General features: G+C 40.7%; 1 protein-coding gene across 1 annotated transcript; it reads left to right on the top strand.

Moving 5' to 3' along the window:
* The first annotated feature begins 469 nt into the window (after positions 1-469).
* Positions 470-22,661, top strand: LOC140649084 (protein-lysine methyltransferase METTL21E-like). The gene is given in 6 exon segments (XM_072855804.1): positions 470-540; positions 892-1,041; positions 2,731-2,840; positions 18,516-18,673; positions 21,194-21,311; positions 22,237-22,661. Coding segments are annotated over 6 exon segments (1,032 nt in total).
* The last annotated feature ends 1,486 nt before the right edge of the window (positions 22,662-24,147 follow it).

Raw genomic sequence — 24,147 nt, 5'->3', positions numbered from 1 at the left:
CATACAATTAAGTTTTGTATGAAACAGTAGCCTCCCCTTATTTACTTAAAAATAAGAATTTACTTATTTTAAGTAAATTCTCAGCCTGGACAGGCTGTTTACAGCAGTGTTTTGTAAATCACTCATTAGTATTACTGTATTTTGCTTTACAAGTGTAGATCAGGTCTTGGTGATTTGTTTGATCGTTTCTAGATGTAGAAGAGCTCCTATAAATTTCTCCTACCAAGTATGGTAAAAGTACAGAGACCTTCAGTTCTCTGTAGGGCTCATTTAGTATTTTTGTACAATAATTTATTATTTTTCAATGGCACCTAGAAACCCCAGTTGAGGTTGAAGTCTAATTTTGCTAAAAACTTTGTAAAGTAAGAGACAGTTCCTGTCCTGAATTGGTTACAGTCTAAATAAGGGAAGTCTTAAAGATACCTGTATTTGTTCCCATGGCAGTAAGTGGCTGTGATCCATTGAGCGAATGTACATCTTGCATGTACAAAAGAGGGGTGGTATGTGTATAATTATGCACGTTCACAGCTGTCTCATGGGGTAAAGTGGGCTAGGATTTTGGGGGTTGTGTACCTTGTTACAGTTCTGCATTCCAACGCGAGCACACATTTATATACCCCTGCCACAAACGCACCCCTGCCGCTTAGTGAATTGCGCTCGGCGCTTGGAAGACCCCTTTGACTCTGAAGAATGATATTTAGCTCTTTGGTTACTTTTTAGTAACAGTGAGTGGTTACTAACACTGTGCTGCTATCTTACTTTTGTAAAAAATACTCCGAAGTTGGTTACTTTGTTGGTTGGTGCTCCCTTGACTGGGTGCCTGCTGCTGTTACGAAATCTGCTCCCTTACGTCAGGGAGTGCGTGGTGCCCACTGTGTGTTCGTGCTGCAGCTGTCGAGATTTATTCTTGCTTCTGGTGTGGGGATGTTGGCAATGCGTGACACACGCTTCAGAGCACACTTCTGCCTGGGAGGGAAACGACCGGGCGGTTAAGGACTCTTCTGTTTGAGTACCATCTTTGGAAAGCTGCAAGAGATTCAGGTAATGTTGGCTGAAACACAGTGGATGCCAGTGGTGTTTCACTTATCCGTGTCTTTTACTCTAAATTACGTTGTATCATTTACTTTAAACAGCGTAACTCGGCAACTGAGCTGTTCTGTGCTGTTCAGTTGGTTGTAGTACTCCTGAATTCTTGTGTTAAGTCAGACAGGTAGTTGTGTAGTTCAGTGAGCATCAAAGGATATTTTTAGAAGGAAAAAAAAAATGTAGAGGACCACAAAATACAAAGGTTTTCCCTTTTAGGGTGATTTTGTAGTGCCACGTTGCTTGTCCTTCAGAATGCAAAGGGACTGATTATTAACCTGTTATTTTTATCTTCTAATGGGAAGAAAATTTGTCTTTTTTATACTTCTGAGGTAGATGACAAGCTGATGGATGTGTGTAACATTTACTGCTTAATGTCCCAGTAGTTTGTAATGCTACTTGTCATTCCGAAGATGCATACAAAGGTTTTGAATCCCATTGAATCTCTTCTCTGTTCCCCATGTGGTGATGTTACTATTGCTAAGTTCATAGATAGACATAAATATAATAGCAGTATTTTTGTTCTATGTGTTACGGTAATGTGTAGAAGCCCCCTAAGTTATTTTTCACCTTCAAATAGGTTAATGGCTGCTGACACTGTGGTAGTGAAGTTAAACATTAAACCCGTGTGTCTTCTATAGGGTGAAGTCAAGAGAGTATGATGCATCCTCTCCAACAAGACAGGGCTGTTCTATACTGTCCTCTTTTGTCTGAAGTTTTGAGAGGAAAACCTGCTTAAGGCTTTGCAGTGTGAGGAAGTTTTATTGATACTCAGCATATGTTTTTACTTTGATTGCTTTTTTTTTTTTTTTTAATACTAGATATAGTCCTTCACCCATTGCCTTATTTAATTGCATCCCTATTGGGTGTTTAGACATCTGTAGATTATTAATCATATGCTGCCTGTAACCATTCCTGCAAAAATCAGTCAAATTTCCATATAGCAGTGCAAGAGCTTAAAAATAAACCAGTGCTCTGATAATTTTTATTTTTCTGTGAACTCAGTGTTTTTCTGACTGTAAAATATCAGGAATTGGAGACTATTGGTTGTCTGTCTGCTTTTCTGCAGACAGCTGAAAATTGTATTGTCCTCTGTCATACTTTTATTACTTTTTTCTCCTGAGTCTGCATGTTCTGTGTCTGTTTATATATGCACATATACATTCTGTTCTGCATGTTGCCTATAGATCCTACTTCCTACTTATTCTCATGTGCAACTTTTACTAATAGGTTGTTTCCTTCCCTTCCAAGCCAATTAATTCAAACAAGATTAGATCCTTTTGGTGCATTTTTTCTTCTCAGACATTTGTTGCTACCTTTCCTTTCAATCATTTATAAGCCTACCAACCCTGATTTGAATTGATTCTAATTTTAAAATTTCATAAAATGGTTTTAACCATTTAGCAAAGCTCTTCTTCTTTTTTTTTTTTTTTTTTAAAATCTACTTGCTTTTTCCTATCTTTGAGAGTAGAACAGTTGAACTAGTTTGCTGCTTCTGGTTCTTTTATGCTTTGAATATTGATATTTACATGTCTACATGTCTTTATTATCAATAGAAGTAAATTATAGCATAATACATGTAAAAATAATTTTAATTTTTTTGTGAAGTGTTATGTGGGGAAAAAGAAATAAAGTCATTTTATTCAGGCAGGCTTGTGTTTCTCTGTCCCAGGTTTTGTGGCATAGTATGGATTTGACATCATCACAACATAATCATCTACAAAATGAACTGATAAGAGAATTGGAAAGACAAGAAGGTAAAATGTTTCTTATTTCACTATATTTTCTTGTTGCACCTAGGAATATTGTTAAGTATAAAGAACAAGATGTCTTGCTGACAATGATCTGTCTTCTCATTGTTTTTCTCTGAAGAATTGTGTTTATGGCACTTGTACAGAAAATACAACAGATAGCGCTGTTGTAGTATTCTAGCTACGCAGTAAGTATCTGCTGTACCAGCATACTCTGGTCCTGGCAGTTTCCTACCAGTGCCTGGCATCTGGCCTCCGGATATTTGCCTGCGACTGGTTCCAGGGAATGAAGCCATGACTACGATCAAGCTATTCAGAAGAGGTTTGTTTGCGGGGTGTCAGTTAAGGAGAATTGGTTATTACAAGCTTGGTTTCTGTCTAGACAACCTCAAACCTAATCTTCAAATACTTTCGGGGCTGTTGGCAGCTTTTTCTCTTAAGCAAGTTCATGGTTGCACATATTTCAAGATCCTAAAGCATCACAAGTAATCTCCTTTTTCGGGGTCACCAGGAGTAGACAAGGTTTTAGGGCAAGTGCAGTGTTGTTTTGGGATGGGGTCTAGTTATGTTCTACAGCTGAATGTGAAAGAAGGAGGTTTTTTTAAAAGTTTTTATTTTCCATAATATTTTTCTTTAAAATCTTAGCCAAGCTGTGGTCCATGTAGAGCCAGGCTTTGGGGCTTTTTCAAGAGATCTTAGCATCTGGTTTTGCTTTGCTACCTGTTCAGCAAAGCAAGGTGGAGCTTCGGGCATGATTGCAATACTTAAAACTAATTATTTGCTTACTGAAACTAATGTTTGTTATTTTACTTTCAAATAGTTTTTTTTAAAGTACCCCAAATTTATGACCTTCTCTGGAAAGCTGATATTGCACAAGAAGATGGCTGATAGGGATTGGTATAGATTGCTGCTCCACAAAGCACTGTTCAAGTGCCTTAATCTGGAGATTTTCTTTAACGCAATTCCCTTTCCTATTGTGTAATTCTGGCTTGAACAGAGAGCTCAAGTTGATCATATGCAATGAAGCATGATTGTTGGGAGAAGAAATATCTAGAAGAATAAATATTAAAGGTAGAGCTACTGAAGACTGAAATATTGATGACTGTCATTATGTATTCTGTAGTACACAAGGGCTGAGGTAAAGTTGCACAGTCATTTCTATGCTTCTGCAAGCTTGGCTCTCTAATATTGATACTCTTCATGCAGGAGTCAGAGTGAGGAGAAGTGAGTCTGCATGTAATTTCTTTAGCTTTTGAATTATGAAAATAAATTGAGTTCTGGGACATTAGGTCAATGTATGCAGAATTAGTTGGTAGGGCAGAATCTTTAGATCAAATACAGAAATATATTCTACTTAGCTAACAGAGTAACTGTGTTGATAACAATAGCAGGTGGTTCTCTTCCATGTCTAGAAACACTCATTTAAGAGGATGAGGAGACATGAACGGAACATGGGATATCTTTACAGTTTCATCTGACACCAGGCTTTGGCATGTTAAATTCCATGCCAGGTTCTGGACGTGAAGGGTGCTGAATCTGCTGCACGGAGACTTACCTGCTTGATCACACTGAGCCTGGGGCCTTCCTTGTTCTCATCCTTTTCTGCTACCGCCTTCCCCATTGCCATTTCATTAACTTCACCTGCCCAGTCTCAATCTCTGTTTCTCAGGGTTCTTATTCCAGTTCAGTTTCTCTGCAAGTTCCAGTCTGACCTCTTTATATTCGGAGCCTTCCCCTTTCCTTCTTAATTGGCTTGTCACAAGTTCTCCTGGTTAAAACTCCTTATTCTTGTTCATGATTCACATTACTACTGGTTCTCAGCTTACAGGTAGGTCCTCACCCAGTCTAATCTTTCCTCTGGTGTCTTTATCCAATCAGTTTTCCATCACACCTGCATCATTAGATGTCTCTTTTCTTTCCTCTTGTGATTTGTCTTGATCATTACCTTTAACTCTCCTCGGCTAAACTTTTCTGAGATCAGATTCTGCCACTCCCATCTTTGTTTCTTGGGATACTAAACTACTTTACCACAGTTGCATTATATAAATTCACCCCAGAATAATTTTGTTTCTGACACACAAGGAGGAGAGCAAGTTTGCAAGGCGTACTTGTCCTTGACACTCCATCGTCTCACTTACTTGGCCAGGGCTCAGTTTTTAATCCATAAATATCTGAGAAAATGCTGACCTAGTAACCTTCACATATCTCCCAGCATTTTAGGAGGGACACACTCCTTCTACTGACCCTGCTTGACAGATGTACTAATTGATGGCAATTCCTGCCATCATTTCAAGTCTCTGGGTGGAGTCCAAAAGGTGCCTTAAATGGGACATAGTTGGAATGGAGGCAAGTGAGAAGCAGCCTAAGCCTGTGTTGTGGTTTAACCTGGCAGGCAGCTAAACACCACACAGCCTCTTGCTCACTGCCCCCCCACCCCCAGGGTGGGATGGGGGAGAGAATCAGGAAAAAAAAATGTAAAATTTGTGGGTTGAGATAAAGACAGTTTAATAGGACAGAACAGGAAGGGAAAGTAATAATAATAATAATGATAAAAGAACATAAAAAACAAGTGATGCACAATGCAATTGCTCACCACCCACCAACTGATGCCCAGCCAGTTCCCAAGCAGCAATCGCTGCCCCCTGGCCAACTCCCCCCAATTTCTATACTGAGCATGACGCCATATGGTATGGAATAGCCCTTTAGCCAGTTGGGGTCAGCTGTCCTGGCTGTGCCACCTTCCAGCTTCGTGCTGGCAGGGCATGAGAAGCTGAAAAGTCCTTGACTAGTGTAAGCACTCCTTAGCAACAACTAAACCATCAGTGTGTTATCAACGTTATTCTCATCCTAAATCCAAAACACAGCACAAGACCAGCTACTAGGAAGAAAATTAACTCTGACCCAGCCAAAACCAGGACACCCTGTAACTTAGAAGTTAAGATATTCAACTGGGAAGAGGGAGTGACTTAGTGTCTCATTCCTATTTCCTTGGTTACTTCTAAAGATACTTATCATTCTCACTCCCTTCCCCACTGACACTTTTCCACTGACTTCAAAGACTTTGCTGTAAAATGTGAAAAACATCCTGGGACCAGACGTGGAGCCCAAGTCTGCCTCTTCACAACTGAGTGCCCAATTCATAGTTGGGCTTTTGCTTGTTGTCCTTCTAGCATGATTCTTGCAATCCTGGTTTCCTGATGGCCTAGCTCTGGTGGTGATGAAGGGGAGTGGAAGCACCTGGTTCTGTAGGGTGGCTGGAACACACCCCTCAGGAGAGTGAGTTGTGAATTTGAATCCTTCTGAGGAAGGTCCAGCACCCAGTTCCTCCATTTTCTGAGTGCTTAAATTGCTGAACCATTCTTTATATAGGGGACTTTGCAATTAACAGTGCTGGTTAAAAAATGAGCCTATTTATACTATATATAAATGACACTTTTGCTATATCTTCCCACCACCTGCCTTCCCTTGTTTCATCTTCCTCTCTTTTGTCTCTTAGCTTTGAATTATGCTTCTGTCTTTAAAAAAAACTAAAACAACCGAACAACCTCTTCCATTAATTCTTGTCTCAAACGCATTAACATCCCCTCCCCGCCCCACCCCCAAACTCATGGAAGTCACACCATTAGTTACCTACATTTTTTTTTCTTCACTGCAGGATTGACCTGAAACATCAGCACTCAAATTCTACTCCTCTTAGGCAACAAGCTGTCTCCAAACAAAAAAAAGACTAAAAGAGGTAGTGTGGAATAAGACTTGAGTATAACCCAATTAAGGAGTTACTAGAGCTAAACTGTACCTTCACAGCAAATCAGAATAGTCTAAAAATACCTCTTCTCTGAATTTACCTCTTGGTTATCTTATAGTAACTTATCTCTGAGCTCTTTTGTTTGAAAGTGGGAGCACTCAAATACTATAGTAAACATCAGGTGTACTAATTTGATTTAACACTTCTGTGTTCCTTTTCTCTTCCCCACAAGTAGACCCACTTTTGCTGAGGACATTACTAAACTCAAATGGAAACTTCTTGTATGCGGATAGGACAGATTTGGAGGCAACACACAATCAAAGCATGTGTTAACTCTGTAGAGAAGTCTGTAACATAATCTTCCCTCTCAGCCATCTGTCTGTCTTTTCTGTTTTCACATCTTTCCCCTTTACAATAACTGCATTTCAACAATAAATTAAATATTTCTCAACTGCCACATGAAAAAGGTGGTATGTTTGCATGGATTGGTCTTGTTAGGTTACTTTCAGGTCCTTTCCTCAAATAAATATTTTAGAAATCCAGAATTATTGGTAGGGGAAAATTGGCAGGCATTTTGTTGAGTCCCATCCGTTCTGCCAGCTGCGGTACCTGGCGTGTTCTGGCATGTCATTACAAGGAAATAAGAGCTTTCAATGGCACAAAGCCCTCTTGACCGGGCAAGGTAAGAGATGTGAGAGATTAGACTAGACAATGTCTTAGAGTGTCTCAATTACTCATCCAGAGCCTTCCTCTCTATCAGGAAATTGGCGGTCAGCCTTTTATAATGTACGTTAGATCATCTAATTTAAGAACGCAGTCTACTTTTGTAATCAAAGGGAAATCATTGTTATCTTTAGAGATTAAATAGCTGCTGTACCTAGACCTGAAGATGTTTTCAATGACAGACGAACATGATGAAGTAACAAGGGAAGTACTTGGCACATTTGAATTCATTATATTTTCATGAGATAATGAGATAATCTGACTATGAGATAATAATGAGATAATCTGACCATGATATGATATAATCTGACTATGATATGAGATAATCTGATTATGATTTCATGAGATAATCTGAGTATGGTACTTCTTATTTTCAGCCTTCTAATGGTTTTGGATGACCTGTGACTTGGATGGGGCTGGGATGTCAGTGGTATGAATTTCAAATTGAAAATGCACCTCTCAAGTCTGGGTAAATACATAGACTGGATACTGTGAACATACCCCTCTCCTGTTCTTGTCTCCTCATGTTCTGAGCTAAGTGCATCTTGTCTCTTGGCTGAGAAGAGGCTGCCCGTGGGTGGCAGTTTTGTATTTCTGCATTTCAAAGTATAAAGTTTCAAGCATTATATTACCCTGTCGTAGTATCTGAGATTAATCAATATAATATACCTCATCATTGCCATCACTTCAGCACGTTGAGCTTGTAATGAATGTACTGGAATGCCTACACTCAGTTACATGATCATTTCCCTCTGTAGGTAGGGATGAAGTAAGGAAAAATTGACTTTGTAATTTAGATAAGTACTGGAACAGTACTTTGCTTTATATTCTTAGAAAGGTGTAGGTTACATCTGACTTCTGGAAAGTCAAGGGCATGATTAGATTTCCCCCCCTCCCCTTCCTTTAAGGGTCCTTCGGCTGTAATGGAATGGAATGAAATAGAAATAAGTTGAATGAAATAAAGATACTAAAGTGATACCATCTGGAATCTGGGGACTATTCTGTGATTCAGGATTGTGTATGTTTCCATGGAGCCATCTGTAATGCTTGCAAGACCAGGGCTCTGATCCTGAGATGTCAGCAGCTCAGTAAAAATTGTGAGACTCCAGAGTCCCTTAGAATTGGGACCTAATGTAGATTTGGGGTAAACTTCTTCTGAGCCATTGGAAATACCCAGATGGATTCACAGGGCTACCTTCTGATGATTCCTATCAGTGTAGTAATGTAACTCTTCTCCAGTCATCTCTTACAGTTACAGAACTGGTTGCAGATCTGTTCCCTTATTGACCTTTCTGCAGGTATCTTCTTGACATTGGGATATATAGATAGCTATTATAAAAATATAAATGTATATATAATATATGTAATGTATATTATATATATTATCTATATAAAACACCTCTTGAATCTTTACTTTGATATATATAAAATACATCTTGAATCTTTACTTTTGGTGACTCCTGTTCTGTGTGTCCAGAGTGGGGAGATCTGAAGAGTCCTGGCTATCATGAATTGTTGGAACTTTCTCTCATGCATTACTCAATCAGTAATGTCAGCACAGGTAGTCCTCCTGTGTTCATCAAACTCAGAGGCAATTGCTGAGAAGTCTTAGAGGAACCATGTACGTCTTCACAGCTGTTGATACATGGTTCTTAAAATATTTGTAAGTACAAGTCTAAATGGTAAATTTTAAATCTAAACTCTATAGATGAAAGTACACAGCTTCTGAAGAAGGGAGAGTATGTTGCTGTAGGGATGAACTCTGTCAGGTCAAGTTCATGCTGAAGGCTTGGATTTCATTCCTTTTGCCAGCTGGAGAAGATCCATCAAAGCAGGAGAGAAGCAGAACACGGCTGGGTCTTATTTCCTTATCACCTTGGGCTGTGACACCATTTGACCTCAAGATATTAATAAGTAGGGTCAGGCCAGCACTTGAAAGAGACTAATCTGTATTTTTTCCCCCTGTAGGTTGTTTTGATGAATCATTGGGTGAAACTATTGTTTCTGGATTAATGCTGTCCTAATCCATTAGCAAAGTACTTGGAGGATGTTTTGTTACCTGTGTGCTGTTTGTGAATGCATCTGAAAATGGAGATATTGACTGCTAGTATATTCTTCACAGCTTTTATGTGGAAGCGTAATTGTACTTCCTTTTTTAGCCACATTTTAATTCAGGTATCTAGACAGTGGTATCTATTTTTTTTAAATATAATTTTAATTCAACCCCCTTGTCTTTGCTGCTTTTCCTGCATTTTAAGTGCTGTTTAACAGTGCCTGTCTCTGTTCCCTTTTTATTCAGTGGAGAATGCATTAATGTAGGCAGTATCATTAGTTATGCAGTGAGAGATTTAAGATATGCTATTAATTGATGGAAGATACCCAACCGAATTTTAAGGTTACTATTTCCTGATGGAGCTGTATACTTCCAACCATGATTTTATGAAGCAATTGGTAAAGGGAACAGCTGATTATGTAGCACGTTTCTAAACAGGTACTATTTTTACTCATTCCAAGCAAAAAGTATGCAGATACAGATAGCCTAAGGTCCATTCGTGTGATTTGTTTCATTGTCAAAGAAAAAGATGCTGCAGTTTGCAACTTGTTCCATTCTGACCTGGTCTGCCTCCTGTTATTTTCCTTCTACCTTCCCTTCCTCACTTGAAGGACTTCTCCAACTCTGCCTCAGCAGAACTCACGTCCTTTTCTTTCTTTAGGTTTTGTTCTAATATAAAACATTTCATTTGACATTTGAATGTGTCAGCAAAATCGTCTGGTTCCCTACATAAGATTTTGTAGCTCGACACATGTTTAACTAACCTGCCACTGACTTCATAACTCCAGTCTTCCACATGATTTAGTATGTCTCTTTGGAAAACTATGTTCGCATTTCAGTTGTAATAACGATGATTGCTTTGCCTTTGAGAATGATGTTTACACTGCTTTGTTAATCATGTGGTTGGTAATAGTGCAAGATGCGTCAGCAGTATATGACTTTTCTCCCTCAGCCCTGATATTAACTTAAAATCAAGGGAGTTCAAAGAACATGCTCCAAAGACGTTAGACTTTTATGATAATACTTTACCTGAAATATTTCAAAGAACGCTATAAGAAATTAACCTATTAGGCAGAAAGTCTTAAGAAACTTAGAGACATTCAAATTCTTCAAGAGAATTTGGGATATCTATAGATGAGAACTTCTTTGTGAACAAAAGTTCAAGACCAAAGGAACGCTATCTGTTTCACTAACAAAAATTATCTCAATTTCTATATGTTACCTCAACAGGATCATACTGCCTCATCTTAATGTAAATAAGGTTGTAGCGCCTGAAACTCCAGTGGTTTCTGTGTATACATGCTCATGCAAAGAGATTAATAGGCTGAAGAAAGTTATTCTATGTATATGCCACTTCCACACCTCTCCAAATCACAGAATAGGACTGAGGGCAAACCTACCTGGTCAAACCCAGGCAAATGAAGAAGGGAGGAACCAGTCCTAGCAGACCTTTAAGTTCTGACAATTTAGTATGGGTGCTCAAGTAGTATTGCTGGAAATGCCCTTCCATTCTTACAAGAACTGAGAGCCAGGTCAGTCAAGCCTCCTCTTCTCTTGTCTGACCCTATTCTACTGATGAGTCAGATCTTGTCTTAAAATGTCATTAAAATCATTAAAATCCATTCATTGAGTCATAATTCCAAGAATTTTTCTTTCTGAACAAGAGAATATGGACTAACACAGAGAGAAACACTTCCAGGAGAATAACTTCCAATCAGCTTTTTATATCTGTTATCAAGAAACTAGTTTGATCAACATACCAGCAGAACTTTCTCAATGTTTGCAGGTATTAAAAGACTTCATCTCACTTGGATTTTGCTTACTCTGATAAAAATTTTCTTGTTGCTTGAAAGATTTCCCACTAGTTCATTATTTTTCTGTTCTGACTGCTCTGAAGGCAGATACAGAAAAATTAACTTCTTTCCTTTTGTGCAGTCCCACAAGAAGTTATTCTGAAAGATACAAAGCAGAAAACAGAAGAGTGCCTTTTGCAGTATGAAGGGAAACTTGTGTATAAGTAAGCAAATCTGACTAAAAGTCTGCATTCCTTATTTTGTCAGCACTCTGTCAGAATCATTAGCATCCTGGTCCTGATAAAATTTCTCATTAGGGTTTTGAAGCCTGTCTACTGTGTGACATCTCTGATGAAACAAATACTGTTTTTGATTCTCCACAATAGTACGATCTTCTTATGGGGAAAACAAACATATAAAAATTACGTAAACTTCTCCAGGTAACCCACCTGGGGGATTACCAAAGGGATGAGATGGCCAAAGATTTAAATGGTGTTATTAATCAGCAGATTTGGGATTCTTCTTTCAGGGGTGTGGACAGTTTAGCTCAGGTAGGGAGCACTGGCCTACAAACTCTGTTAGTGTAAGTGCTATGCAAGCTTTAAGTAGAAAGATTGCTGATAATGTAGGGAATAGGTGGGAAATGTTTATTGAGCACTAGAGGGGTAGCTGTAATACTGCTAAAATTTTATAGATCTTCTGGCAGAAGCTTTATAAGTTAAGACTTAATAAGTTACGGCTTCTCAACAAAATTGGATCCAAAACAGATGTCAAGGGAGGAAGAATCAAGAAAAATGGTTGTAATTGGGAGGTAATAGAAGGAATAGCTTTTTACTTCCACAGCTAGTACTGATCACAGAACAAGATCAGACTGCTCTAAGCAATCAGAGAAGATTAAAAGCAGGCTATATCTGGTATGCCTGGAAACAGGATGATATATTAAATACACTTACGATATGTGTAATAAGACAGCTTCATATTAATTCTTTCATAAGAAAAGATTCATTTTGCCCTGGAGCAGCATTTCTCTGGCACTTAACTCATGTTTGTGCAGAGTTCCCTTCTTGCAGGCACAATGACACATGTGTTTTCTCTCAAGTTAACATTAGAGGCTTGCAGAAGATGTAAAGGGCTGCCACATACTACTTATTTCCTAACATCTTAAAATATCATAGCTTCATTGTTGACTGTTTTATTTAAGTTACCTTTATAAAATTAGACTGTTTATATTTTTTCCAGTAGTATATGCATTACATTATTTTTAATTTTGCTGTATCCCATGATTAGGGTTCCCTCCCCCCACCCCAATAAATTTTTGGGGTACCGTGGGTTGGTTACGTTTTTTTTTGTTGAGTTTTTTTGTTTGTCTGTTTTTTTAACTTTCAGATTGTCTTACTGTCAACATACTAAGATTGAACATGAACAATTTTGCTTTTTCTTCCTTGCTTGTTGCTATTCTCTAGTTTCCTCTGATGCTTAGAGTAAGTTGAGTTACAAGCTTAAAGCACTGGCTAAAGAGCCTGAGCATCTTACTGATGTGTTTTTGTTTGGTATCATCTCTTTCTTTGTTCACCCCTGCTTTTGTTCCTTGGTCCTTCTATCACAAGGAAGGGAGAGAGACTTTGTCAATAGGTTGTGGCAATAAAAATTCTGAAGCATATGGCAGAGCAAATGGCAACACTTGAAGCCATTGTGTCCTGTGGCTGCAGTGATTCAAGGGGGAAGAAAACATGAAGACTCCTCAGTAGACCAATGTGTTTTATGCTGATGAAAACATGAATGTTTTCATTTTTAATAGCCGTTGGGCCTGCAGTTTTCATGCAGATCCTGATCTTGAGATCTGTGATTTCGATGGTAACTGCAGGCTTGATACAGAAACTCTGCTTTGGACAAGATGGTAACCTAGTTATCTAAATCTCTAGCATACTTTCTAGGAGGTGTAGCTTGTAAACATGTTTTGCTTTAGCTAATTTGCCAAGAGATCATAGTTGGCTGTGAAAGCAAATTTCCTGTGAAAACTTGGAATGATTCTAGTCTTTGCTAAGCAAATGCTCTGGACAGCTTCACTTACATATTTTTTTTGTAACATTGTGGTGCAGCTTTGTGTGATGATGGCAAAACTGAAACTGGCTTGGTATTCAGCTAAAAAAGAATGAATCCTCTCCTGTTAGAAGAGTTATCCGGGATTATGTTAGCTATCATAAATATCCTTCGCTTAGCAACAGGGATGGCATTCAGGATATCAAGCCAACTGGAAAGAATCCCTCTGACAGGGCTCTGTTGGGGTGGGTGGATAAGCTTTCCTGACAACACTAGTGCTTTCACTCCTGTCTGTCATACTTTGTGTTGCTAGGATCTATTTCACAAGTTTTGTGACAGACTTATAAATGATACTGTAGCTCCTTTTGTTTACTGTCAAAAAGAACCATAATGTGGGGAAAGTGAACAGTAAAAGGATATGGAAAATAATAAAAAATCCAGGCACATAAGACCATGAGCGTCTCTACTAGGGCAGCTGTTCTTGAAGGGAAAAAGAAGTAAAAAATTTCCTTTGGATTGCTGAAATTGAAAGCAATATATAGTAACAATCCACTTCTTTACTTTTTATGAACTTGGCTTCTTCGGCAAAACAGGAAAGAAATTACTTAGTCATAAACTGAGAACTTCAGTTAGAATTCAGGAGACTTCCCATGTATCATGCTAACCATTAACGGTGAAATGTATTTTTATTTACAAACGTAATTCACATTCATAGAATCATAGAACAGTTTGGGTTGAAAGGGACATTTAAAGGTCATGTCCACCCCCCCTGCAATGAGCAGGGACAACTTCAACTGGATCAGGTTGCTCAGAGCCCCGTCCAACCTGACCTTGAATGTCTGCAGGGATGGGGCATCTACAGCCTCTCTGGGCAACCTGTTCCAGTGTTTCACCACCCTCATTTTAAAAAATTTCTTCCTTATATCTGTTCTAAATCTACCCTCTTTTAGTTTAAAACAATTACCCCTTGTCCTATTGCAACAGGCCCTGCTAAAAAGTTTGTCCCCATCTTTCTTATAAGCACCCTTTAAGTACTGAAAGGCTGCAATAAGGTCTCTCTGAAACCTTCTCTTCTCAAGGCTGAATAACCCAACTGTCTCAGCCTTTCCTCATAGGAGAGGTACTCCATCCCTCTGATCATTTTTGTGGCCCTCTTGTGGACCCACTCGAACAGGTCCATGTCTTTCCTGTGCTGAGGGCTCCAGAGCTGGATGCAGTACTCCAGGTGGGGTCTCACCAGAGTGGAGTAGAGGGGCAGAATCACCTCCCCAAACCTTCTGGCCACACTTCCTTTGATGCAGCCCAGGATACAATTGGCCTTCTGGGCTGCGAGCGCACATGGTTGGCTCATGTCTAGCTTTTCATCCACCAGTACCCCCAAGTCCTTCTCCACAGGGCTGCTCTCAATCCCTTCATCCCCCAGCCTGTATTGATACCAGAGGTTGCCCCGATCCAGGTGCAGGACCCTGCATTTGGCCTTGTTGAACCTCATGAGGTTCACATGGGCCCACTTCTCAAGCTTGTCCAGGTCCCTCTGGATGGCATCCTGTCCGTCAGGCATGTCAACCGCACCACTCAGCTTGGTATCGTCTGCAAACTTGCTGAGGGTGCTCTCGGTCACACTGTCTATGTCATTGATGAAGATATTTAACAGTACTGGTCCTGTACGGACCCCTGAGGGACACCGCTCGTCACTGATCTCCATGGGGACATTGAGCCATTGACCACTACCCTCTGGATGTGACCATCCAACCAATTCCTAATCCACCAAACAGTCCACCCATCAAATCAATCTCTCTCCAATTTAGAGAGAAGGATGTTGTGGGGGACTGTGTCAAAGGCCTTATGGAAGTCCAGATAGATGACATCCGTAGCTCTTTCCTTGTTCACTGATGTAGTCACTCTATCATAGAAGGCCATTAGGTTGGTCAGGCAGGACTTGCCCTTGGTGAAGCTGTGCTGGCTGTCTCAGATCACCTCCCTGTCCTCCATGTGCCTTAGCGTAGCTTCTAGGAGGATCTGTTCCATGATCTTCCCAGGCACAGAGGTGAGGCTGACAGATTGGTAGTTCCCAGGGTCCTCCTTTCTACCTGTCCTGGTTTTGGCTGGGACAGAGTTTCTTCCTAGTAGCTGGTCTTGTGCTGTGTTTTGGATTTAGGATGAGAATAATGTTGATTACACACTGATGTTTTAGTTGTTGCTAAGGAGTGCTTATACTACTCAAGGACTTTTCAGCTTCCCATGCTCTGCCAGGCGCACAAGAAGCTGGGAGGGGGCACAGCCAGGACAGCTGACCCCAAGTGGCCAAAGGGCTATTCCATACCATATGGCGTCATGCTCAGTATAGAAACTGGGGGGAGTTGGCTGGGGGCAGCGATCGCTGCTTGGGAACCGTCTGGACATCAGTCGGTGGGTGGTGAGCAATTGCATTGTGCATCGCTTGTTCTGTATATTCTTTTATCGTTGTTGTTATTATTAGTAATATTATTATTTTCTCTTCCTCTGCTGTCCTATTAATCTGTCTTTATCTCAACCCATAGGTTTTACTTTTTTTTTCCTAATTCTCTCCCCCATCCCACCGCGGGGGAGAGGGTGAGCGAGCAGCTGTGTGGTGCTTAGTTGCCCACTGGGGTTAAACCACGACACTACCCTTTCTGAAAATGGGTGCAGTGTTTCCCTTTTCCAGTCACCAGGGACTTCACCTAACTGCCATGAGTTTTCAGATATCACAGAGAGTGGCTTGTCAACTACATCAGCCAATTCCTTCAGGACTCCGGGATGCATCTCATCAGGTCCCATAGACTTACATATGTTCAGGTTCCTCAGGTGGTCACGAACTTGATCTTCTTTTACAGTGGGAGGGACTTTGCTCCCCTAGTCCCTGTCTTGTGGTCCATCCACTCGAGAGGTGTGGGAAGAGAGGCTGCCAGTGGAGACTGAGGCAAAGAAGTTGTTGAGCACCTCAGCCTTCTCCTTGTCCGTTGTTACCAGTTTGCCAGTCTTGCTTATCGGGGGGGTACGCTTTCTTTAACCTTTCTTTTCTGACTGACATATCTGTAGAAGCCCTTCTTATTATTCCTTGCGTCCTTTGTCAAGTTCAGCTCCAGCTGCACCTTGGCCTTCCTGACCCCATCCCTACACAACCGGGCAGCATCCCTATACTCTTCCCAGGATACCTGTCCCTGCTTCCACTGCCTGTGCATTTCCTTCTTCCCCTTTAGTTTGACCAGCAGGTCTCGACTCATCCATGCTGGTCTCTTGCCTTCCTTTCCTGAGTTCTTACACCTGGGTATCTGTGAGAGACTGAAAGAGTTAATGTCTCAAACATTGTGGAGAGATGAGGTGCGATTTGCATGGCAACGGCAAGTCGGCTAGCATGGGATGGGGAGAGCTTTTCGGAGGAGAGACTAAAAGAGGTATTGTCTTGTGAGACACTGAAAGAGGTACTGTCTCAAACATTGTATCGAGATAAGGTGCAGCAAGTCCGGCTAGCACGGGATGAGAAGAGCGTGTTGGAGGATGCACAGTTACCATCTATGGCCAGAGGTCACAAGAGTTTTATCTAAGGAATGGGTCTACAACCACCCGAAACTTGGAATGAAACTCCTCGCAACCACCCCCCTCCCCCAGTGCCTGTGAACTTTTGACTAACTTTTGAACTACTGACTAACTCCTTGAACAGCTGGAATTTAGCGTTCCTGAAATTCAGGGTCCTAATTTTACTCTTCACCTAACTCATATCCCTCAGGACTGCGAACTCCACCAGTGCATGATTGCTGCAGGCCAGGCTGCCTCCAATCTTGATGTCACTGATTAGCTTGCTTGTGTTGGTGACCAACAGGTCAAGTATCGCGTCCCCTCTGGTAGGCCTGTCTGTTACCCGGCTTAAGAAGTTATCCTCAATGCACTCCAGGAGTCTGCTTGATTGGCTACGGCTCGCCGTCCCACTTTTCCAGCAAATGTTGGGGTGGTTGAAGTCCCCCAGTAGGATGAGAGCCTGCGAGCATGATGCCTCCTGTAGCTGGAGTAAGAAGGCTTCGTCAATATGCTCCCCTTGATTGAGTGGCCTGTAGTAGACACCAACCACAAGGTTCCCTTTGTTGCCTCGATCTCTGATTCTTACCCATAAACTTTCAACCTGCTCGTGGCTATTCTTCAGAGACAGCTCTTCACACTCTACCCGTTTCTTGATGTAGAGGGCAACCCCTCTGCCCCTCCTTCCTTGCCTGTCCCTTCTGAACAGCCTGTGGCCATTGAGAGCTGCACTCCAGTCATGGGATGCGTCCCACCAAGTTTCAGTAATGGCAACTAGGTCGTAGCTTTCTAGCAGCATGGTGGCTTCCACCTCCTCCTGTTTGTAGCCCATTCTGCATGCATTGGTGTAGGGGGACTTCAGCTGGGCTGTTGGCCATGTCACCTTCTTAGAGGAACACCCCTTAATTCCTTTGTGGTATTTCACTGGTGTTTCCCTGTTGGCTCCTATTACCTCGGGAGCCTATGGCTCGTCTCCATAAGACTTCAAGTATGCTGCAGTGTAGCCAGCATGTCTCAGAGCAACAGGCTGAGGGCCCTTGCTAGCATCCCGTCCCTCTAATCTTGGCATGTTATCCCACAGCTTGTCATAGGCAAGGCTGATATTATTCCCCTCCCCCTTCAAGTCTAGTTTAAAGCTCTGTCAATGAGCCCCACTAGCTTGTGAAAAAAGACCCTCTTCCCCCTTTGAGAAAGGTGAAGCCCATCTGACACCAGCAAGCCTTGAGCCATGTAGGCCATTCCATTATTGGAAAACCCAAAATTGTGGTGGTGACACCAGCCATGGAGCCACATGTTAATAGATTGGGCCCATCTATTTCTTCCAGTGTCGCTGCCTGCAACTGAAAGGAGAGAGGAAAAAATAACCTGTACTCCAGATTCCCTTACCAACCGTCCCAAGGCCCTGAAGTCTCTTTTGATCGCCCTTGGACTACGCGTTGTGGTTTCAATGCCACCCACGTGGAAGAGCAGTAATGGGTAGTAGTTCAAGGGCCGTACCAAGCTAGGAAGTTTCCTAGTCATATCCTTAACCTGGGCCCCAGGGAGGCAGCAGACTTCCCTAAGAGGAGGGTCTGTCCAGCATATTGGACCCTCTGTTCCGCTCAGGAGGGAGTTGCCTATGACTATAATCTGTCTTTTCTTCCTCGTGGAGGTGGTCATGATACGGGGGGTAGGCCTTTCTGACCTATTCTATTCAAGCAACATTCTTGCTTCAAATCATCTTTTCAATATAAATTGGTAGTTTCATTATCAGTCCACTCAGCATGTTTGACCTTTTATACTTTTGCTTCCAGGGGAAAAAGAAGATGAACAGCTAGCTGCAGAAATCATGAGAAGGCGTTTTTTTCCTGCTCTTATAACTCATAAGGCCTGGGAAGGCTTTCACTTTGCTGGCCATGAGATAAGAATTACAGAAGCCACTGATTGTTACGGGGCAGTCGTCTGGCCATCGGTACAATATTTATGCAGTATTGTTATTTTTTAATTTTGGATTCTTTTAGCACTTTTAATTTGTTTTGCATGATAAATATGTTTTGTTGTATGTTGTAAACCCAAGGAAAACATTCTGTGCTTCTCTGTCTCCATTCTGCAAATCCCAAACCTGAATTTAGCCTAATTTCATATGGATTCCTGGTTCTCAAAGCTTAAATGGTATTTCTTGTTTGTGCCCCTATTACACAAGATGTATGATCTTGTGTCCCCTCCTCACCTACCGGTAACTTTTGATCCTATTGGCAAATCACAAGAATATTTTGAAGGAAATATGGCAGTCTTATGATGATTACATTTCTGTACATTTTGTAAATACAGACGGCTGTATAGCAGGCAGATCCAGGTTGTGGAAACAGCTAAGGTATGAGCTCACAAGGTATTAGCACTCATAGAAGCTACTCAACCTACTCATGTGAGAAACACATTTACCTTGTAAATACAGAGACATGGGAAAAGGTTCAGCTGGAGCTTTCAGTTTCTTAAACAGCCAGAAATCTAGTGGGAGGGAACTATTGTCCTTGGGTCTTGATATAAGAACCATCAGCATGCCCACCATACAAAGAACCTTCTTCAAGGTTTTGAATCTGGGCAATGCAGCTGACTGTTATGAGATAATTAAGAGTGAAAGAAACCACTGTGGTCAGGGAGGTGCCACAATGCACCATTGACACTTGTGACATTCAGAGAACATCCCTGAAACAGAACCATCTCCAGGAGCCCCTAAAGGAGGGAGAGGACTAAAACCCAGGAGGCTCCATTTCTGTCCCAATGGTATCAGCCTCCTAGGATCGTACTGTTTTTAAGAAGTACGGCCATAGTTCAGCTGAGGAGAGTTAGCGTACTCTGCTGTTTTGAACTCCAAACAATTTTCCTTGTCTTAGCAGACCTGGACAAGTCGTTGATACTATATCTCTTAGTGGCCTCAGTGCATATCTTCAAGGAAAGGTTGGCTGACTGCCAGTTGTTCTTACAAAATCATGGGCTGTACTGAAAAGCATATTTTTTTTCTGGAAGGGTTTAGCCAGTTTTGCTGCGGAAGGAAGGCAACCCTTCTGTCTGTGTCTCTTCATGTTCTCCCTTCCTGTTCCATCCAGCAGTATTTGAACTATTCCAAAAAACATCAGCCAAATTTGTTGAGAGGGAAGAAACTTTAAGGAAAACAAAATTTCTGTATGTTTCATGGAAAGGAAGCCAGATTTCAAAGTTTCCCTAATTTAACCCAGAGAAATTTTGATCATGCCAGCCAGTTTCTACAACAGAATATGGCACAACTCTGAGGGAAGAAATTATAGGAATATATAGAACTAACAGGAATTCTAAAAATAATGTGTTTTTAAATGTCAGCCAAACATCAGGCACAGTCTTTAGGTACCTGGCTTTAATTAGTCCTGGTACTCACAGACTTATTTCTATATCAAAGCTTTGTTGCTTATGAGATATATGTAAGTTCGCATAAAAGATCCTACTCTTTTTTGCTCTGAATTAAGAGGTAGAAAACAAAAACCTTGTTTGAATTTCTAGCTTGTCAACATTGGGTCAACAGTACTCCTGTTCCTTTCCTTCTATTTCTTAATTGGTTAAAAGCAAAACTAAGAGTGTAATTTTGCTGTGGCAGACTAAGCCACTAATAATTGCCTTTCCAAATGGTCATCTGTGTTGCAAGAAGATGTGGCAACCATCATACATACTTGTCAATGGAGACCATATAATTATCGAAGTCTAGGAAAAAATGTGGGAGATAAGCTAGAGACTATCTTTACCAGAGAAATAAAATTAGGAATTTCTATTTCAACATTGAACTAAAACTCACTGGTCAGTATGAGACAGGGAAGAAAAGCTGAAGAAGCTTCTTAATCACAGTTTATAAATGCATATATAAGGACTCTGTTTTAGAGGGCTCTTTGTGGCTTTGTTTGCTAGAAAAGTTTGCTAAGCTTAACAAGGTAAGCACATACAAACTGAAAATGAACTGGAAGAAAAGGGGTAAATCTGTTGGTCCCTTTTGAATCATTATGGTAATTAATTATTGTTAGAAATTATTAACTATTGGAAGAGCTTAACAAGGGTTGTGGATTTTCTCTCAGAAGCAGTCCTTATATCAAGGTGTCTTTGTGAAGGACATTTTAACTCAACCAGAAGTAAGTGCAGTTATAAGCAGGAACTGCTGACTGGAATTTTATAGCTCATGTTATGCAGCGTGACAGATTAGATAATTGCAGTTGTTCCTTCTGGCTGTAATGCTTTGCAAGCCTATATTGAGGCATGTTGTGGCATTTATTTTGTCAGCCTATAGTGCTCAAAGATCATAGTGAGTGTGATCCTTTAGGGACAGTGCTTGAATGAATATTGCTCATTTGAAGAGACATGAATTTTTGAACAGATAAGAATTTTTTGCATGCTTTTAAATGACAACTCATATTTAGTGAAGGGATTTATTTCTTTATTTGTTCAGTATGTTCATGGCTTCTCTCCCCTACAGGCTCTTGTTCTGTGTTATTTTTTGGAAACTAATTCTAAACAATACAATTTAGTTGACAAAAACGTGATTGAAATTGGAGCTGGAACTGGGTTGGTCTCCATAGTAGCCAGTTTACTGGGTAAGTACATGCCATTGCTCTTATGCTCTTGGAAACATCTCTCAGATGAATACTGAGGACAAAGGAAGCAGCTCAGTTCTTCTAAAAGGCTGTTGTTTGAAAGCTTCCTAGAGCAAGAAAAAGTAAATTCCAAAAGGCTTGATTGGAAACCTGCTCTGTTATTTTTTTCTGTAAAGCTGTGAGGGTATTGATGAAATAAAGGAGGTCCCAGTAGCTGATGTTGTCATTAACAGTGTTAAAACAGGGGACCAAAATAAGAAACTAGTGGCCTCAGAGGGTGTCAGTGGCAACCAGATGAAGCCAGATGTAGGTATGACCAATGCATCACCTTCCATTGACCAAACAGCTCTTGAATGCCAGGTCACTTTCTTTCCATTTGTGTTCAGCATTTTCTTTCAGCCAACTGATCAGCAACTTGATTTTTCTGCTACAGACACTGTTGTGTTTTCCCTTGTGGTAGCCTATTCTTCCTCAAGAGTAATCCAGATCAGTGACTTCTACATTTTACTAGAATTTTAGCTTTCTGTAGTCTGAGAAGGCTTCTTCCTATGCGAAAAGGAAAGAACCTGAGGCAATGCTTAAGTCTCATGCTGATGTCTTGGAGTCAGTAACTGGTATTCTTCAATCCCTAGTCACTCACTGTACTTTTAACCAATATGATATCAAGATGCAGTAAGTATCTGATTTCTCCCCGCCCATCCCCAGCTGCATTTAGATGGCAATCTGTAGAGTAGAACTACTGGGAACCAAATATTTATTTTAAGCACAATGGCTAAGAGCTATTGGGAGCATTTGCATTGTTCTGTTCCCTTCAGTGAGAGCTACCTGGTAAAATCAGTTCTTTGTGCAGTGGCTTTTGTGAATGGGTTTTTACTCAAGTCTTGAACTATATTCAAAGATTACATTTATTTTCTCCCTGTCACAGGTGCACTTGTGACTGCCACTGACTTGCCAGAACTGCTGGGAAACCTTCAGCACAATGTTCTCCAAAATACAAAGCTCAAATGCAAACACCAGCCCCGTGTTAAGGAATTGTCTTGGGGTATTGATCTGGAAAAGAACTTTCCTAGGTCTTCCTGTCACTTCGACTACATTTTGGCTGCTGATGTAGTTTACAACCATCCCTTCCTGGATGAACTCCTCCTAACTTTTGATCACTTGTGCAAGAATGACACTGTTATTCTGTGGGCTATGAAATTTAGGTTGGACAAAGAGAACCAATTTGTGGGCAGATTTCAGACGCTGTTTGACTTAGAGGTGATTTCTAATTTCCCCAGTTTGAACATAACCTTGTATAAGGCAATGAGAAAAGGCAGGATGAAAGCCAGACCTTCCAAACTGATGGTCTGAAAGAGAGATACAGGGAGGTGACAGTTTCAGCTGTTCTGCAGCTTGTTCTCTTTGTAATAATTTCCATGTTAGTAGCTGCTAACACCTGCATAAATGACATTTTTAGAGATAGCTAAAACAAAACATCAGATTCCTAGTGCATCCCTAACAAATTCCTAAATTTAGTTTGCCAGTAGTTTTATGTACAGAAGAAATGTATCTTTGATGTTTTCTTGACTTTTATGTGCTAAGCTGACAACACTAAACTTTCACAAGTATTACCATTATTGTTATGGGTTGTGTAATGAATATTTCCAATAGCTTTCAATTGCATATTTGAACAATGTCTTATAAGATCAACCAATCATTTAAAACTTAAGACTATGATAAATCTTTGTATTTAAAAGTTGTGGTGTTAAATCTGATCTTTCCCCATTCTCACTATTGTGTAAATCTTTCCTTTGAATAGCCTTTATAGGACATTAAATTAGCTGAAAAGACCCTCCACATGGGAAATATACTATCATAATGAAGGGACAGAATATATTAGTTACCCTTTGATTTAATGATTATGCTTTCTTCCCCTTCCATTTTTTATTTAGATTCAGGGATTCTTCAACAGACAGCCGCACATGAGGCAAGAGGGAGTTAAATGTTTTGTTGCTTGAACAAAGGTCTTGGATAAGAAGAGTACAGCATATCACCAACTGACCTTTGCAAAGACCTTAAATTCTTGGAGGTCTGCTTCTCCAAAAATAGACGGTTATCTGGACCTCAGGGAACAATAATGGAAAAATGACAGTGGCCATCAAGAGAGGAGTTTTGCACTGCCGGCTGGTGGTGACTGGAGGTAGAAAACTAAACCAGCCTGACACGGTGTGGCTGAGGCATGGGCAGGCTTAGATTTTTTGTTTGGTTGGGTTTTTTTGTAGTATGGGCAAACAAAATACTTTTCTCCTAGGTGCTCAGTACTGCGTGTTCCTGTTTTCAGTGGTCAGGTTAATGTCCTTGAAAGCCTATCAGAGAACTTTCTTTTGGGAAGATTAAGAAAATGATTCTCTGCACACCCCATATTTTCTGTTTCTGTTTGTAATTGAGTGAGAGAGATCTTCAAGTCCCTTGCAGGCTAGAGAAGCAAACCCAGCTCATGTGCTACTGTCCAGGCAGAGCTTTACCACCTCTGCAGTAGCAGGCAATTGCTCTAGTAATATGAGGGCTCTGGGGGCTGTCAGTCTTTACCTTTCCAGCTCCTATTTGTATTCCCTCCAGGAGTTTTTTATGTATTGTCAGATCTGAGCATTTTTTTACGATGACTTCCAGAACATACTAGTGTTTGTACCTCTTCTTGTGACAGATGCATGTTACTTATTTACTCGGCTGGCTGGCACAAGTATGGGGCAGAACTGTGATAAATGACTGGTATAACTGGAATGTACTCTTACTCCCAGCTGAATATTTGGTTTTCTTGGGACAAAGGTTCCCAGCATTAGAGATGAAGCGGTGCAGA

Source organism: Ciconia boyciana, chromosome 1, assembly GCF_034638445.1.
Source record: "Ciconia boyciana chromosome 1, ASM3463844v1, whole genome shotgun sequence".
NCBI lineage: Eukaryota > Metazoa > Chordata > Aves > Ciconiiformes > Ciconiidae > Ciconia > Ciconia boyciana.
This window is presented reverse-complemented; position numbering and strand designations above follow the sequence as displayed.